General features: G+C 37.1%; 1 protein-coding gene across 5 annotated transcripts in view; it reads right to left on the bottom strand.

Annotated features, from left to right (window-relative positions):
• The window catches only part of LOC131051837 (nibrin homolog), a 145,847-nt gene that overhangs the window by 44,464 nt on the left and 81,237 nt on the right, over nucleotides 1-20,146 (bottom strand). For all 5 annotated transcript variants that reach the window (XM_059207546.1, XM_057986442.2, XM_059207545.1 and 2 more), the window contains 3 exons: nucleotides 12,619-12,802; nucleotides 12,431-12,522; nucleotides 11,704-12,174 (listed from right to left, as the gene is read on the bottom strand). In XM_059207546.1, coding sequence (XP_059063529.1) covers nucleotides 11,704-12,174; nucleotides 12,431-12,522; nucleotides 12,619-12,802 — 747 coding nt within the window. The remainder of the gene's footprint in view (nucleotides 1-11,703; nucleotides 12,175-12,430; nucleotides 12,523-12,618; nucleotides 12,803-20,146) is intronic.

Here is a 20,146-nt window from a genome sequence, read left to right on the forward strand (position 1 = left end):
CAAGGCACAACAAAGGGTAGTGCATATTATATGTTCTCCAAGGGGGTTGAATTAAGGACCAATAGAAGCTACATATTTGAACGTTTGTTTGAAGGAGAACGTGCCATATGAAATGAGATGGCATGCACAATAAAAAATTGGTGATAGAAGACCTGCCACATCTTGTGCTTGCATATTGAGCATACTTGCAAATGTACCCAACTTCTCTCTAGGGCTAGTCTTTCTATTTCCTCGTGTAAATATCACCACCACCACCACTAACAGCCATGGATGGTATATACATAGCTGATTGTCTAAATTTAGTTTACATTGGCACACCCTTAGACCTTTCTTCCACTTCCATATGCAATCTATTAACTTCTAGCTCCTCGTCCTCCTTTATATTTGGACTAACCTTAACCCCAAGTCTTGTAAAGCCCAATAGATGAGAACAACCCTTGTCATAGCTCCCTCTAAATTTTGTCTTGAAAATATGACTCAACCACAGTAATGTAATATCCCCTGCAGTGGTTTGATTGAAAACATAAGGGATATTTGCTAATGAAACTGCGTGCTATGCGGTTTTTAGGAATTTGCGTGTTATGCTGTTTGCTGTCTCAGAAATTTCAGATTGACATGAGGGTGAACCATCACATATTCTCATAAGTGGACAATTACTGATGACTGCAAATGTAGGCATGAAAGCCAAGAATGCATATACAACAGATTTAGAGTATTCTATGTCAAATTAGACCCACAAACATGTACTTTCAGCTAACTGACATTATACCAAACAATTGTCATGTAACCTCAGAATATCAAAACTCTGAATGCAATATTACTTCTCCTTAATTTCAATAGATGATAATCAAATAACTCATACAAAACACCTTCCTTCACCAATGACTAGACATTTGTTATCCTATACTCAGAATTTTCTGAGTACAAGGGCAGCCATGTCTTCATACATATATATTAACAAACTCATTGGAAACAATGCCAAAATGCACCTGGTTGGAATCGCCTTGATGGAAGGATGAAGAAGCAACCAATATCCCGAACTTAGGTGTCTTTCCTTGCCAAATTGGACCAATATCAAAATCGCCCCTGCTGTAGCAATGGTGAACTGATAGTATATTAAAGATCAACTGCTAGCCCTCGATTCTTCTTCAAAAATATTCACCTTTGGTACCTGAGTGTGGTGCTACCCGTCTTCATGTGGTTTTATGCCAATATAGAGCGCTATGAACAAAATCGAAGGGTAAAGGTGGGCTGCTACGATTTTTTTTTTCAGACTGATATGGCATCACTAATCACCTTCAAAATGTCTTAAACAGAGTCGCCTAACTCCTCCAAGAACATTGCTGGCCTTAGTGTGAATGTTTGATGAGTAAATGATGAAATCTGACTCAAGTTGAGGGTTTGGAGACAAAATACGAACTTGTCTTCAGACCTGCTACACACCACAGCAATTCACAAAATCTTTCTTCAAATTACTCTCCAATAGGATTGCCTTTGTCTCCTATATCCAGCGCTGTCCTCCTAACTGAGATACAATGCTGCAGTGATGGAATATGTAGCAAATTGTGGGCTTGTAGCTGAAGGTTCCATTTGATCTCAGATCTGAAAACTTACCAACCTTCACTCAACTCCACCTCCAATCATCTACTAATGGATTTGCCTTCTTGCTTCAAATAAAAATCAATGCAAATGGGCACTCAGTCTGAAAATATGAGGATACCATGAATACTTATTCACCATGACAAATGAAGTAACTCAATTAAGTTCAAGTGAAAGGACTGATTTGTCCTTCCCAACCACCATAAAGTCGTTATGCACAATGTGGAAAACTGAGTATCTCCCACTCCCAAGAAGAAGAACTAGGGTTTCATCCAGCCCTCCTATCAATCTGCTGAAGGTTTGTGTCCTCGGAGATTCAACTAATGCAAAGCATCAGACAGTTCATCAAATCCATAATCCAAATCTGCCTTGAAGCTTCATCTTGATCTCCTTAAATACTTTTTCACTCCAACATCCAGAAGCTTCTAGAAGTGACTTTATGAAATAATATTTAAATTGTCACTTTATTAAATTATTTAAATATAGTGTCATCTTTAATTTTTAATTTATTTGATAACTTTATAAATAATTAACTTAATATTATTAATTAAAAAAATTAATCAAGCTATCCATAAAATATATCAATAATTTGTATAACTTAATTAATTTAATTAATTAATTAATTTCTCTCCAAAAATGGGGACATTACTTGAGTAATCATCCAACAGAGCCATCTAGCCTATTGTATTCCCATAGGTTATGATCAGGCTTAATGTTTTGAATAAAATAAAATAAATTATTTATAAAGTTATCCAAATAAATTAAATCATATGGATAACTTTATTTTTAATGAATTTAATTAAAGTGAAAAAAAATAATAATAATTAAAAGTCATTTAAAAGATTCTTCTAGAAGCTTTAAGAAGATTAAATAAGATATTTCTAGAAGACCTAGGGGGACCTTTTAATAGAGATGAGAGCAGGTCATTTGGGCATCTTGATTTGGCTATTTCATTCAAAGCGTTTTGGAGAGCTTGTGTATGTAGGTTCAAGTGTGCCCTAGGATGAAACCCCTTGGGTAAATTTGTTGTTGGACAAAAACCCAATCAGCCTAGTGGGTGGATTCCCTTTCAGAATTCACATTATGCTTCATTGATCAGTTTTGGGAAGTTATTTGAGCATCAAGAAATATATTTCTGCAGTAACTACTATTTGCTACAGTATCATTACAGTACAGCTACAGTCATTTGTTACAGTAATCACTACAGTGTTCACTACAGATCACTACAGTGATTGCTACAGTTTGCTACAGTATTTGCCACCATTGTTAGTTTATTTGCAGACATCATTGGAAGAATTTGGGCAGCAATTTCTGGAATCATTTCCAATCTATGCAAGGGGCATTTCATTCCAGCATTTGAAGATCATATGACGTCACCATCATTGCAAATCTTAAGTCTCCTACACCACATAATATTGGGTATGTCCATTTTATAAGTTGTAGTCTGAAATAATTTGTATCAGACCTGATATCTTTTGTATTCAGACCTGTTATAGTAATACTAAATATCAGATTTGAGGTTGAATGCCTAATATTTGTTTATGCGAATCTGCTGGATATCATTTCTATGTATTGGCAAATGTTTGGTATTGAAATTCAATCAAAAACAAGCAAAACAAACACATAAACACTCAGAAATCAGAGCCCAGTCAACCTGCATGCCAAACCATCAAAACTGAAAATTTTCTTACAACCACACTCCATTACCCCCTGAATTTTTCTGTCTTTGTTTAGGGCTATCACAAATTGGAGAAAAGTTTTTTTTGAATTAAAAGAGCCCTTTGCATTAGGTTTAGAGATGGTGGAAGGGCACTCAAATGGGTTTTGAACTTTTGCGGCTGTTTCCCTCACCCATAGCACTCTCACACCCTAATGAAGCCCCAATTGATACTGAAACTCCAACACTTATTTATTCTATTTCACGTCCATTACTTGTTGCCCATGTTGTTTTGTGAAAATAATGCAAGTAAATACTAAAAAATTTAAAAATTTAAAAAAATCATACATTTCTTTCTTAAAAATTTGAAAAAATTTAGGGAAAAAAAAAAAAAAGGAAAGAATCACTTACCTCCGCTCTCTCTCTCTCTCTCTCTCTCTCTCTCTCTCTCTCTCTCTCTCTACTCATTGCCCACCAATCTTAATTTCTCTAGCTGCACCTTAAAATCTTGCTCAAAATGAAAAATAAATAAAAAAACCTTCCAACTTATCTACAAATTTTTTTGGCATGTAGAAATGAATTAGAATAAAAGAGGGAGGCCTTTTTTAACTCATTTAGGACTAGTGTTGTGAGGGCCTCAAAAAATAATATTTAAATAATTTATTTATTTTGGGATTAAAAAAAAAAAGAATTTAAGTGTTTAGCCATAGGGATAGCTAAGAGTTTCACATTTTAGTGTTGCTTCGAGGACGACGAGGTGGCCATTTCCCAAGCATCCCCATATCACCGTCGAAGCAAGGATAGGTCAAAAAATCTTGGGGAATGAATCCCTAAGGAACATATTTTTCAAAAAAATATTAAGCACACTTCCATCTAAAAGTTCCTCTAGGCACACTTTTCAATGACAAAAAGGCAAGGAAATACCTTGCCACTAATTTTCTCCACCTCATCTTGGAACCCTAAAACAAGTTCATACAATAAAGATGTTCTCTTTCAAGCATATAGTTGCCACCACAAAAAATTCAAGTTTGAGTGTTTGTCATATTATCGTGACTAAGGGTTTCAAAATATTTCTTAAATATATATCATGATTAGAATAGGGAAAAGCTTCATCAAAATTATCCAACGCTACCTATCAAAAAGTCTATTTGTAGACTACACCAAAAAATAGCTTATTTATCACATTTTTCAAAGGAATGAACATATTCTAGGTTTTGATATATTTAGCTTTCCTCTGGTTATAGCATTCACTATTTTTGCCCCTAGAGTTAGCTATTGTTAGATCGTTTATCATTAAATCTTTTGTCATATGAGAAATGTGTTTGTAATAATTTGTACCAACAATTCAACTAGAGATTGTCATTCAATTGCATGCAAACAATTAGCAACAAGAGAAGACATGGATTTAATTTCTTTAATCTATTTTCATGCAATGTTTATTAAACCTCATAAATTTTATAAGTGCTATTTGCACTTAGATTTTTAGTTATAATTTTCATGACTATTTGTTGCTAAAATTGTCATTCACTAAGCATATCGTTAACCCAAGATTCATTATTCGATCCATAGTTGAACTATTTGACAAAAGCAAAAACTCGCCAAGGCCCCAAAAAAGACTTAATGAAAACTCGACAACTTAAAAAATTGCTTAATTTAATACGAATGCATTTTTTTTCAAAATTCAATGAGGAGATGCATCCAACGAGTCAATAAATGAGTACACAAAAGAAACAAGCTGAGTCTACATATATTTGATTAATTTAAATGCAAATTGGGTACAAAATGGCATCTTCTTGTGGAATGTTGATGGCTGATAGACTGAAACAAAATGAAATAGCCAATTGTTTCTATAAAACTAAAACTAAATACTACATCAAAACATTTTAGTTTTTACATCTTCCTCTTCCCAATTCTAGTGAAAACTAGGGGAGAGATAGAACTAGAGGGTCTAGTCCTAGGAGTCCGATGTGGTTTCTCCACTTCGCCAAAATTAGGTTGAAGGTAGCACCCCTTGCGGGCATTTGAGGGTGAGAGAGGGGTAGAGACATAGGTCTAGATCTTGGCGGAGAGAGGAAAGAGTGAGATAGAGAGTGGTAGAGAGAGCAGATAGAGGAAGAGTGATAGGGATATAGGTAGGTCTACAATTCAAGGTAGATAAAGTGAGTGAGATAGAGAGAGCAAGAGAATGCTGATAGCAGCCTACTGATTACTGAAATTTGACTGTCTGAAAATTTAAAAGATCTTCTAAAACCTAGAATTTGCATTATAACTCATAGAGATCTGAACCACTCTCAAACATCCTGCCAATATATACATGAAATATAACTTAAAGTATATACTTAAACGTTGTATTTCATGTATATATTTTGATGAAGAAAATGAGGCTGACTTGAAAAAAAACATGCTTGGGCCTCTTTTTTTATGCAGCGGAGTTTTTGCCGAAAACTCACCAAAAACTTGGCGAGTTTCTTCTACGAGTTAATGGCATAAATACTCACTGAGCAAAAAAACTCGCGAGTTTTTCAAAACTCACCGAGTACTCGGCGAGTATTCCATCTATGCATTTCAATCAATATAGGTTAGTGTTGTGACCATTTCACACATCGCCCCATTGGAAATGGGGACCCCCTCTTTTTTGTTATTGTCTAGAATAGTTATATAGTCTTTACTCTTTTGCTATTAGCCTCTCACTTGGAAGAGGTGTAGCATCTTAGTTGGTCAAGAGCTGATCAAGTCAGGGTTCTCTCTTGAGATGAAGTGAGGTCAGTCAGTTCTCAAGGCTTAGGAATTGAATGATTCACATCTTTTGCTTGCAAAATCAGAAATGAAATGCTAAATTTAGCTAAGGCAAATTGTTTTCAATGCTTGCAAGAGGATAGGCTAGAAGTCTAAATCATCATGAAAAGGCTCAAGGAGAAATGAGTAAGTTATCAAAGTTAAGCATTTTTCATCATTTCCTTTGATTGCCTAGATTAGCGACCTAAGCATTTTGAGCACTTACTTTTCTCAACCATGGCATTGACATCACTTCCTTTGCCCCCTTGAATCAGCAAACTAAGGTTTTGCATTGCATTGCTTTGAATGAGGTCGTTGTTCTTTGCCAAGAACGTTGCTAAGAGGCTCAAACAATATCAAGTGTGAATGAAATTGATTACTTCTAATGGAAGATCCAGTCCACGACTTAAGACAATTCCATTTTTCCCTTCCATCGCTTAGGATACCTCTTTAGGATGGTTCATTCCCTTTGATGGTCAAGATCAGCAAATTAAGGGATTTTAATTTTCAATCAAGTTTCAAGTGATGATTTCATTTCCTTTGGGATCTAGAAATTCGATGTAACAATCTCGGGCGATCTCCTTTGCTCAGCGACATAAGGCATTTACATCCTTGGCAAAGGATATTAGCGACTCAAGGTTTTACATCCATCCCTTGGCAAAGGATATCAGCGACTTAGGGTTTTACATCCATCCCTTGGCAATGACCAAATACCTCCCCTGGCAATGGAAACCAGCGATTTTAGTTTTGCATGCATCCCTTGGCAATGACCAAAGTCCGTCCTAGGCAATAACAAAGTACGACTTAGGGATCGGAAGGCTTCCTTAGGCAATGACAGCATTTCCTCTGCCCTTCCATTTCAATGACAGCACGTCTTTTGCGCTCTCAAATCCACAACCAGGCATCAAACCATTGTCTTTGCCCTCCTGGAGGCCCGATCAGAATCAATGCCCCACTCAAATGGTGAAAAGGATGCAAAGGAGAAAGGAAGGAAAAAAGCTACTTCCTTTGCCTTATGAGAACAACGAACTTCCCTTGCCACATGAAACCAATGCACATCAGACCTGAAACTTATCAAATCAGGCATATAAAAGTGAGAAATCGGACATAAATCAGGCCTGAGACACAAAATCAGATGTTTCCATGATCAGAAAATTCATTTCCAGATCTAGAGAAGGTAGTAGGAAACTTGATTAAGTTTTTTTGCAATATTTTAATTCAAATTACATTTGTTTCCAGGTTTAATGGAAGTAGGATGAACATGCAAAGCAAGTGATGAGGATCAGCTCCAAAATGTTCAGGAACATCAGCTCACATACAACATCAAGATTTCACCACATAAGCAAAGAAAAGGCCCAAGGAAGACATTGCAACACTTCAAGTCTAAAGCTCATACAAGGTAGCTGATGGGATCATCATCACGAACTTCAAGCAAGATCACACAAGGAAGAGTAAGATCAATGCATTCAAGGCAAGATCAAGATCAACATCATGAAAGAGAAAAACACTTGTGATGAGGTGCAAGAGCAAGCATAGGAATGCATGAACTTAAGGAAGGAATTTTACACAATCTTGATTTTCCTCCGGAAATCCAAGAAGCATTGCTACTACAAAGGAGTAATCAAGTAAGGGAAAGAAGATCAAAGACAATCAATACAAAGGATTCCAAGGATGGGAAGTAAAACATATCCAAAACGAAAGAGTTTCTACACAAGACAAGGAGAATGCAAGTGATCAAGACGACAGTTAGTTTCAGAAGAGTTAATCAAAGTTAGAGGATTGATTTGAGCAAAAGTCATCATCACATCAGGCACTTGGAAATGTTGAGTATCAAGAGATATGATTAAATCACCTACAACACTTGTGATGAGTTGCAAAAATTAACCAAGCTTAGGTGGTGCCTAGTCATCACTTAGCCAATCATATTATTTCAAGCTAAGGCGTCTAGATTCAATGTACATGACTCATCCAACAAAGAGATAACTACCACATGGGCACAAGGCCGATGCACCTACCATTGTCATCTATTGGTCAAAAATTCAAGGAAGGACATTTGTCCCATCAAATGTAATTTTATCTTTAGTCAAGCATTAAAGGGTTTGTAATGGGTGTAACCAACCCTAATTAGGGTATCTATCTTTCGATGTTGGCCATTGATTGTGTATCAATCTGAGCCACTCAATTGTAATGAGAGCACTATATAAGGCTCTACTCTTTTTTTTGTAAAGGTTAATAGTGAATAGTTGGTAGTATAAGATAGAAGCAGATAGCAAGCAGATAGTTGGAGTAGAGAAGGAAGAGAATGCAAAGATTGTTGCCAAGACATTGTTGTAAGAAGCATGTTAACTTCATTGAAGATATGGTGAAATTCATATGTTGATTCAACAATTTGCATGGTCTCTACTTCTCATTTGATTTTCATGTTGTTTAGATGAATGGAAGAACTTTGTGTATGATCAATGGTGAAATTTGTACATCCATACTACTAACACCTTGCTGATTGTAAAGTGTCTTGCGTAGACAACTGGATACATCTTTGCCAAGCTTAACTTCAATTATCACTCTTTCATTGATATGCTTCACCTTGAGGGTATCTATGCTTGTAGTGGTGATTTGAACATCATTAGCTATCCCTGGAAGATTGCACTAGCCTTGTGGAGATGTTCAATGCATGTCAAAGCAAAGCTTAGTTGAGTTTCATATAAAATTGTCCATTGCTCTTACATTCCTAGGATTATATTAGCTTTCTAAACCCTAACCTTTTACTCTTTTTTTCAATCAAGTTAAGAGAAATCCCATGTTCCAGCGATATTCAAACATTCAAGCATTCAACATAAGTCCACCTTGTGATTCCAGCAATATCACATCAAACAATTGAGTCTATCTAAGAGCACGTCAAGACCTAACATCTGTAACCTTGGAGTCATCCCATTTGATCACGTGGTTTAGCATTTGGGAGGATTTTGTTCAAGAGAGGATAGAATACTTGTATTTTATTTTGTGTTGCATAGTGCGTAAAACACCATCAAAAGTTAGTAATGGCTATCTTGCTTCTAAATTGTTAATGAGATATTTTGTGTTATTTGTTATATGTGTTGAAAGAGCTCAAATTAGTTTTAGCGAGTTTTCAAGCTTGTTCCAACTTGGAGTTTGTGGCTTTATACCAATCCTTCAATTTACAAAAGCATTCATGTCCTTATGTAAGAACCTATTCAATATTAATGCATACTTGCACTATTTAGTCTCTAAGCTGAACAAAGTAGCCATGTATATAAAAATCATTGAGTTTTCTTTTAGGCCAAAAACAATGAAATCATTTGCCTAGTGTTGAAGAGTGTTAGTGTTTTGCTCTAGGCAAACCCAAAGAAGATACACCTTTAGTTTTATTTAGCATGAACATGAACCAGCCAAAAAACATTGTACAAGTTGTAAATAGCAAGTACATATTGTTCTTATTAGATTTTTCTTATAGGGCATTTCCCTTCTAATTTGAAGCAGTTTTATTGTACATCTATTTCATTTTATGTTGCCTAGAATAGTGTGAATTAAAATGCTAATGTCATTATCTTTCAAAGCAACCACGATACAGATTCCCAAATTATTGTTGACAACATGTTGGTTAGCAATACAATCCAATAGAGGTTTTGTAACTTTTACATCAACATCCTAGCTAATGATGACTTTAAGAAACTAAAACGTGCCACTAAACTAGAAACACAAAACATGTGTTACCTCAAATTTGAGCTTGAATAAAGAATCTTTGAGAATCACATTCTACAAAGATGGACTTATATTTTAGAGATATAATGACATGCTCACCACTTTACCGGGCCCTAATATCCATATGGCACACCTATATTGTGCATCAAAAATGGATCTATCTACATGATTGTTCCATCTTTTCTCTCAATCATCAATTAGTAAAAGAAAATACCTTGCACTAAGGATTGTAGATGATTTATATATGGCTTGCATAGATATGCATGAATGAGACCCAAAGCCATCTTTGCATGTCATGATTCTTTAATAGACATGGCTTCTATTCCTACTTACTAGATAAACATCCTACACATAAATCCTATTACATAGCCTAGTACGTGCTATAATTTACATTCTCTAAGCAACTCTATTAGACATAATTTATGTGCTATTACATCATCACTCTAAGAAATAAATGCCTATATCTACATATTAGTCTATAGATGTGATGTTTAACTTGTTACCCAAATGTGTATAAAGATTAATATTCCCTAGATTTGTATAAATAGGATAAACACGTTGTTATGAGGAGATGCAACATTACGGGTAACGAGATAGAGATGGGGACATTGATGAAATTAGACTATGCACGTAAATGAATAAGAAAACAGTTTTATTTTATATAAATGCAGTCACCAAAAATTGTGGGATGGTGATGGGGATGCAGCCAATGTTTGTATGATAAGAGTTTCTTGGGAACTATGGATAGAAGTTATTAAATAAAGCAATACCTAAGTGCATTCTTAAAAGATTAATTGGTGTAATTAACGATTTCAAAGGATATGTTGGTTGACCATTGATCAACTTGGAAAATTATTTATTTCCTTGTGAACTTGGATATTTGGCACGGTGGAATCTTCTGGTCAAGAGAGTAAGCTAGACAATAGGCACTAGAGGAGGGCTAGGCAGGGCACATTCAATCAAGAATACAGGGTATACCTTAGTCCTGGCCAAGGCAAACTGTGATTATGTGTGTATCCTTTTCCTCATTTCATCCACTATATTAAGGACCTTTGCATCTCATCACCAAAAGAGTGGAGCCAAAATCCAAGGAAACAAATATTTATTCACCATTAGCTAACAATTTACATATTTCATGATGAAATTTTCCATTACTTCTCTGCAATTCTCAAATGTATTTTTCTTTGATGCATTGTTTTACAAGATTGTATATGATGTTTTTAACATTGGAAATCAAATCTGTATAATTTAAAAAGTAGTTTACTACACAATGCACCTAGTCATGTTTTCCAATTGAGCAGTTAAATAATTCCCACTGAATTTCTGTTGCTGAACAGTGTTCAGTTTAAACATATCCAGTTGTCTTTCCTCAATTTTATTGTTGTTTAAGATTTATAAATAGGGTAGCTATAGGTTATATGTAAGAAACCTATTTAGAAGCAGGGGTAACAAATTCTACACTAACACTTGGTCTTGGACTTATAATGATAGTATGGCCTGAGTGGGCTTAACAATAAAGGTATGTGCACTCCATAGAGGAGGCAAAGGTTAGAATCCAAAGAACGGTCAGGTGGGTGCACCACATTGAATAATATATAAGGTAAATGGGAAAGCAATCAACTTATAAGTTTCTACAAGGGAGGTTTCATACACCAAATCAGTGTCTTGCTTGACCGGACCTGAAAAACTGCCTTTAGCTTTACCTATCCATGTGACTTATAAGCTTTTATCAACGCACAAGGATCAGAATGTCTCATGTAAAACTTATTTCATCCTTTCATCTTTTGATTTAACAGTATTCTTATTGAAATCTAAACAAAAAATGATTTGCCTTTGATTTTAATACAAAATTCAATATTATCCGAAAATGCAAATCAAACACAAATAGTGACAATAGAAATCAACAGAAGAGGCATACTAAAAAAACTTTAAAAAAACAATTCAAATGTTACCTTTCTAAAGCATTTGAAATTTGGAATATCAGCCTTCAATGTAATTTTTTCATTTCTACACTCCCCATCTTTCCTGACAATAAGATTTTTATCATATATTATGTCAGGTTTCTGGAAATCTTGTTTGTCAGTACTAACATCTCTCTCTTCTCTCTTAATATGCATAGTTGTTTCCTCTCTAGCCTCTGAATTGTTTGCAAGTTCCTTTGTCTTCTGATTAACAATTTCAACTGTCTTTCTACCAGCAGATAAGAATTCCTTATCACCAGTAACTGTTCTGAACTGCATAACAGTTTGATTTACAGATGATTCTCCCAAAGACCTTGTCAAAAACAACTGAGTGGAGTTAACTTCTGGTACAGACTTAAATCTTCTTGTTTCGTCTGCATCTGAGAGGATTTGTCTTTCTCCCGAAATTGGAGATATGTCAGTACCATAACGTTTCAAACTACTCCATCTGGATTCAATAACCTGCATTACAATTGTCCAAGATGCTCTCATTAATTAATCTTCAAAAGTGCATGCAAAGTCTCTCATTTGTAAAAATACTGATATGAAGGCAGATTATTGTTTATATTCACATGTAAGAAAGTTTCAGTGGACAATTCTGAAGACAATATCATTAACGTTTTTCCAGTACCAGAGAGTACCTGGAATTATTCACCAAAATGCAGCATTGTGAACAAAATCCTGGAATCTTAAAGTAGAATCTAGATCTATCACCAACCTTGGAAAATTGATGAGAGGTGGTAACTTCAACTTCATCTTCGGAATCAGCCACGTCAACTGTTTCCTCTGTCCTAGAAGATGATACAGGGCCTGTTCGCAAAATAACATGATGTTGGATCTGTTTATTTGACTAATTTTTTTAGGAAACCAAAGTATCAAAAGCAATGAAAAACAGAAATAACTCACTCAATGGCGGTTTGAAGGAAGATGCATTAAACTCTCCAGATAAAACAATTTCAATTACTTTATATTCATCCAATCTAGGGATTTTCTTCATGTAAGAAAATTGATCAGGCCCCAGCCCTGAGTTCTTTTTTGCATCTTCTGCTGGAAATACCAGAAACTCACGTTCTACCGGTATGTCTGCTTTCTGAACGTATGTAATAAATAGAATAGGATCACTGATAAATTTGATACCTATAGGCTATTTTATGAAATTTACACTACAAATTTTAGTGTCATGACTCAAAAACAGATGAGGCAAAAATGACAATAGAAAACTCATTTAAATCACATGCACTCCTACCTTTTGAATGCATATAAAAAACCAATTTATTTTTTACCAGTTTACCCTGGGGAACTTATCCCAGGGCTAAACCAGTGTCTCCATGTTTGAGGACATTTTCGGAAAGCTGGGATGGGGACGGAACTCCCCTCCCCATCCATCTATTGTGTCAGCATCCCCTGCCTTCCATAAACATCCAAGTCAAAAATAAAAAATAAAAATAAAGGCTTTATGACAAAGTACTGTGCCCTTACTTGATTATGTGTATGATAGAGTGTTGATTGGGATGTTTGAGAATTGGTATTTTAATTGATTTGTTGTTATAACTGTTGGAACTTTGGTGTGTTATTACCTGCAAAGAATTCCTAGATAAAAAGCAGATGTTCAAATGTTTGATAGCAGATTGGTAGACAGCTAAAGAATACTATGAAGTACATTGTAGTGAGTTTCAAACGTTACAATTTAGCATAGAGGTTTGTCCTAGCTTAGTGTTGCTATAGTTGCGACTGCAAGGTATTTGATGAAGAACTCACTACCACATTTTCATCAAAGTAGTTATTGAAGTGTGTATCAGTATGACGAGGCAAGTGCACATGTAGCATTGTTAGAGTCATACATGCAAAGAATTGCAATTATTTGCAGAACCCACAAGTAATCAGTAATAATGCTTCTAGTGAAGTTGCCAAAAACCTTTCACTATGTATGCATGGCAATATCCAAGCATATAAATGGTTATCCATATGGAAAAGTCATGTTTGGTACTGTATGTTATGCTGACATCATGGCAGCCATGTTTGGGTTGGAAGTATTGACAATACAGGCCCAAGGTCTAGATTATTTTTGTCAGAAAGTTGACTCAAACTGATGTAATAAGAAGGAAATCAAAATAGTTGTGGTAGACAAACATATACATAACAGAAAGATTGAGAATATCTACAGCATAAGATCAATATATTCATATATTCATATCATATCTACGTTCCATGGAACTTCTTTAGGGGAGGATGGGGGCTGCAAGGGCTTAAGTTTGGGAACAGCAAAGGCACAACAACATGGGGGATGTAGGGCGCTAGAGGGGCAGCACAGATACATATGGTACTTGGAAAATTAGTTATAAGAAGATGTGTAAGGAATAAGTATAAGAATTACAAATGAAACTTTGGCATACCAAGTAAAGTTTGAACTACTAAACTCTACAATATCAATATATAACCTTTTGGTAGAAATCACAATAGTTGTTGTTGTCATTTTTATGACATCCTTGCTCCATCAGTAAGAACTGATTAGAGATATGTTCCATGGACCAGAGCTGCCCCAATTGATCAAGGACAAAGCCAATGGTCATGAAGTGTTAAGTGTTGTCTGTCCGGAGGCGAAGTTCCAAGCCTTTTCCTCGTGATCCCAGAATCTTGGAACCCCAAGGTCCAAGCCTTTTCCTCATGACCTTGGAACCCTAAAACCCCAAGTTCCAAGTCTTTTCCTCATGACCCCGGAATCCCAAACCCCAAGTTCCAAGCCTTCGCCTCATGACCCCAGAATAACGGAACCCCCAAGTTCCAAGCCTTTTCCTCATGACCCCGAAATCCAAGAACCCCAAGTTCCAAGCCTTTTCCTCATGACCCCAGAATCCTGGAACGCCGAGTTCCAAGCCTTTTCCTCATGACCCCGGAATCCCAAAACCCCAAGTTCTAAGCCTTTTCCTCATTACCCCAGAATCCTAGAACCCCCAAGTTCCAAGACTCCTCTCCCCTTGCGGCAAGACCCGACGTTCGACTTCCAATGACTTGCAACACTTCCAAATGATGTGATCAACACTCAAGGCTCTTAGTGCTCCACCAACCCCTACGACTTGTCTACTTCTATTCATGGAGCTACAAGTGGAGTCCAAGGCCATGCTTATTTATGGTTACTTGATGGCCTTCATGTCAGGCCTACATGATCTAACTTTAGAATGTCAAACAATCCACCTTCTAGAAGTACTTTTCTTCTTGGGATTGCCTTGTTAGGGTATGGCCAGGTTGCTTGCATGTATGCCATGTCAAGTCTATGCACTTCCCTACCTTCCCTGACTAACATTCCTATGCACACACAAGGGTCAAGGCTTCCCTTCCTTGACCATTGGTCTCTTGTCTGCGACCAGTTTGCTATATATAGGCTGTTAAGCCTCATTGTAAAGGATTCTCACTCTACTGGCTTGAGCTATTTTTTGCTCTTTCACTTCTCTTGAAGACTTGTATATTTCTTGCATTTTTGCAACTGTGAGTTTGGCCATTGGCCTGAGAATGAATGGAAATTATCATTCTTGCCTCTCTTCAACTTATGCATGTTGTGCATGTTTTCTTACCTTCATTGTAAGTGTATGTTTTGTGGCTTGCTATCTTTCACATATATGTTGTGTTAACTTGTTTTTGGGTGTGGCTTGTGGGAAACCTTCTCCCCTTTTGATATTCAGCAAATTCTAACCTCTATACATGCGTTTGGGGTCATTCATGCAACTGAAGTTTGTGCATCTCCTAATTATTTCGATTGATTCTTTGTGTCAAAATCTAGGTGGGGAGAGAATCATCTCTTATCTTGGTGCATCACCTCCTTTCATTTTAGCATTTCCTTCTTCCTTTTTCTTCTGCAAGTTATTAGGATAGGTTTCAAAGTAGGATTTGGAGTATTGAGTTGGTTCAACACCTACACTTGGATTGAGAAGGAAGTCGGCCTTCTCTGGAGATTCAACCCCCTTACGTAAGGTCCCACACTTCGAGATTGTTTCCATGTTTCACAAGGTTGTTGAGTTGATAGCTCAGCAAAGGTGCAAACTTTTGTGACAACGGGTTTTGGCACACTCAATGGGACAAATCTGACTTTCAACTTACATGCTAAGGATTCAGTGTTGTTCTTAGTATCTCAGCCTTTGGAGGCAATAATCTTTCAAGCACTTGGTGACTCTACTCACAGATCCAATCTCTTGTTCATGACTTGTTGCTGATTTCATGCCCAGGATTCATAAAAGGGCATTTTCTAGAGGTAATTTCCAATTTTCAGAACTCTCATTTTCAAGTTCTGGAAGGTGAAGAGGTAGACCTTCATTGTCACCAGTCAGGGGTGTTAATGTTGTAAGCACTCCATCACCCAAGTCTTGTTCTACGCCTCCATTTACAAGACCATTAGAGCCTAGGACTCCCACCACTCGTATCAATAGACCAGTATTTCCTATGGTTGTCCCTAGAAAATAGGCTTTTGTCACCTTTAATGGAGGCAGTCCTCTGGTTTTAGCCCGAAAGGATGTGTTGATGTGTCTTTTATGCACATGCGAACACAGAATAAAATACCAAGGTATCTTATCCTCTCTTGAACAAAGTTTCCCCGAATGTTGAAGATTTCGCCTAAGGATCAATCAAGGCAACTCCAAGGTTCTTATATGTAGGGTCTCTACGTGTGGATAAGCTCTTGCGGTATGATGTGATTTTGCTAGAATCACAAGGGGCCTTACATTCGATGACCTGAGCGTCTGATTTACTTTGGATATCACTGGAATGTGGGTCTTTACTGATCCTTGATTTTTTTTAAAGGGAAAAAAGAATAAGGGTTGGAGAGGAATCTAACTCTAATGTTAAGAATGTAGGAGCAATGGATGACCTTTGATGAAACTCTAACTAAGTCTTGCTTTGACATGCTATGATCATCTCCACAAGGTTAGTGCGATCTTCTAAGGATAGCTTTATGATGTTCAGATCACCGCTACAAGCATAGACACCGTCAGGTTGATGCATATCAATGAAGAAGCGATAATTGAAGTTAAGCTTAAGTTGAATGATTCCAGTTGACTACGCAAGGCAAGTTTGCAATCAACAAACCGCTAGTAGTATGGATATACAAATTTCACCATTGATCATACAAATTTCTTCCATTCACCTAATAAAATGAAATTAAATTTGAGAAGTATAGAGAACATGCAAATTGTCAAATCAACACATAGAATTCACCATTTCTTCAATGAAGTTTACATGTCTTTTGCAACAATGTCTTGACAACAATCTTTGCCTTCTCTTTCTACTCTACCCTAAAAGCTAATTGCTCTTGAACTACCACTACTGATTATTGACTATCTCTAACTATTCCCCAACTATTAACCTTTACAAATGAAGAGCTAGGGCTTTATATAGAGAGCCTTTTACAAATTGATGGCTCTAATTGACTTAGAATCAATGGCTAGGATTACAAGATAGAAACCCTAATTAGGGTTTGTTATAACAAACTTCCTTAGCCGATGAGAAAATTACATTCAATGAGTGTGGACTAATAGGAAGTAGGGGTAGGTACACCGAAGTTTGTGCCATCCCTGATAAATTAGGTACATTGAATCTGGACATGCTAAGGTGGACCAATCCGACTGAAGGAAAAGTGACTGGGATGCCACCTTGTCTGACGTTTGTATCTTGGTTGATCCTCCTCTGTCCTTGATGCGATCAATGATGCACTCCTTGATTCTCTATGTGCTTGATGAGGCTTCCTTACTGTCAAGTTCTTCTTTCTCCGATAGCATACCTCACCTTGAAGTGTTGGTAAGGTCATTTTTCTCTGTCATCTAGTGGTCTCTTCATGTGGTATAATGGAAGTTTTGAAGATAGCTTGCAACTCCTCGAACACTTGTAGCCTTCCAACGCTTCAAAACACCTTGAGTTATCCTTTATGCATTTGAAGTGTCCTTAATGATGATGGGACTGGAATAGGTCATCCTTGTCCTGACTTGATCTTCCTCCTTCTGCAAAACAAACCAAAAGATGATTAAGTACACATGATATAGTCATTCTAACATAGCATTTCTTACCTTAAATCATCAACAAAAAGGCATTAGAATGAAATTCGCTCAAGATCCTCCGCAGGGAGAGGCCCTATAGGGAATTTCGCTCTGGACCCTCAGGAGCGAAATTTGCATTTTAGCTTCAATTCCATCACTTCATTGCTTTAAATCACCTTTCAAAGGCAAGTACACATCAATTCTATCCCAACCATGCCTTAGAAAACCAAGGATTTGACTTTCTCCAAGGGGAAAATAGGTGCTTTCAAGAATTTCGCTCTGGACCCTTTGGAAGGGTCAGGAGCAAAATTCATGATTTAGGACAAAATCCTTCACTCATCCACTTCTAATCACTTCCTAAGGCAAAAACATGTCAATCCACTCCCAAATATGCCCAAGGAACTAAGATGTTGGCCAAAACAAGGAAGAAAATGAGGTTTATGGAGAATTTCGCTCTGGACCCTTTGGAAGGGTCAGGAGCAAAATTCACATTCTAGGTTGATTTCACATCTCTTTGATCCAATCCACCTTAAAACTTGATCACACTCACCTCTCCTTACCACCATCAAGTCTATTTGCCATCTACTTAGCTCAAAATCCTCACTTTTCAATGCCTTAGGCCAAATAGGGGGTCAAATTGAGGATTTCGCTCTGGACCCTTTGGAAGGGTCAGGTGCGAAATTCTCATTTTGAGCTAATTTCTCACTTCCTTTCTCCTTCTCATGCGTTGGACATACTTTGTTAGGCTTCCTTCCATCTTGATCAAGTGAATTTGCTCCTCAAGTTGGCATCTAGTTCAAGATTTTGTGAAAAAATAGGGTCTTATATGAATTTCGCTCTGGACCCTTTGGAAGGGTCAAGAGCGAAATTTGATATTTTAGCCTCTCCGTCAGGATTCATATATGGAATATAACAAAGTATAAGTGAAGGAAATGTCACTTATACTTTAAATTATATTCCATATATATTGCCGGGATGTTTGAGAGTGGTTTCGGACCTCCAGGAGTTATAATGCAAACTCTAGTTTTTGGACGATTCTTCAATTTTCCAGACTAGTCAAATTTCAGGATCGGGATGACATTCCAAACTTAGCCAAATTTCAGGACATTTGAGGATCAAGATGACATCCCAGACTCCATAAGGCGAATTTGCTCTGTCCTTGATGTAAGGGATGGGACCTAGGAGGACATTATGCATTCAACCAAGGTTTGATTTAGCAACTTGAAGTGTGACCGGATAGTACACAAAAAACACCCTAGGAATGATCTAAATAACCCCTAATCACTTAATTGACCTGACCTCTTGAGGAGATCCACCTGACTCAAGCAGAGCCTGCTATCCTAATGAGCCCCCTGGCGACCCTCCAAATGCAAAAGGTCAATAAACAAGAACCTAGAAGACCAAGAAAATTAACCCTAGAAAGCAAAAGGTAGGGGTCCCCATTTGCAATGGGGCGATGTGTGAATACGTCACAACAGGATGATATGCCAATAGCTACCCTAAAAGCTATACCCTTATTTACAGGTGAAACCTTTGTCACCCCGATTGAACATATCAAAGATGTTGCTAACATTTGCATTGTGTTTGATGTAATTGAAGATAATGTGCAGGTAGGCTTCTTGCATCATCAAGGTCGTACAATGGTATAGAGGGTTGCCCTCCAACTCCATTCACAATTGGGACTGGGATGAGTTAGGAGAAAAACTATGCAAACATTTTGAAGACAAAAGTGACCATTTGTCACTTGTGGAGTAGTTGATCACTATTAAGAGGGCACCTAATGAGTTAATGGGAGATTTCAATTACAGATTTCAAAAGAGCTAGGATAGAATCCCTGCCTTGGTCAAGCCATCTTCTAATCATGCCTTCATGTATTTCCTACATAAGGGCCCTCAATAGTGATATTGCTATCATGATACAGTCAATGGGAGGAATGACCTTACCAAATGCATATGACATATGCCATAAAGGCATAAAATTGTTTGATATAGGCTAGGAAGATAGCTCCAAGACCGCCAATGCCCCTATTCCCAAAGGCTCCTACACAACAACACATTTTGGCACCCCTCCTAGTGGCACTACAAGTCAACAACTCACGCATGCACCTACTTCGTCCAAAACAGAGATGCAGGAGCTCATGGCCATGGTCCAGGGTTTAGGCAATGAGTTGGTTACAATTAAGAGACAACAGTCTCAACATAGCAGGCCTTATCAAGCACAAAATCAAAAATACTAGCAGAATAGGCCACCTTTTCAAGGGCAAAACCAATGGAGCAATGCCAAGCCTTTGAATAGTTTGATTCCTACAGCTGCAAATACCTCAAAGGCAATAGTTCCTATGCAGAACGATCTTGCCCAGGAGCAAGATCCGTGTCAAACATGCAATCAGCCACACAACCAAGCTGCATGCCAGAGTG

This window comes from Cryptomeria japonica, chromosome 6, assembly GCF_030272615.1.
Source record: "Cryptomeria japonica chromosome 6, Sugi_1.0, whole genome shotgun sequence".
Classification (NCBI taxonomy): Eukaryota; Viridiplantae; Streptophyta; class Pinopsida; order Cupressales; family Cupressaceae; genus Cryptomeria; species Cryptomeria japonica.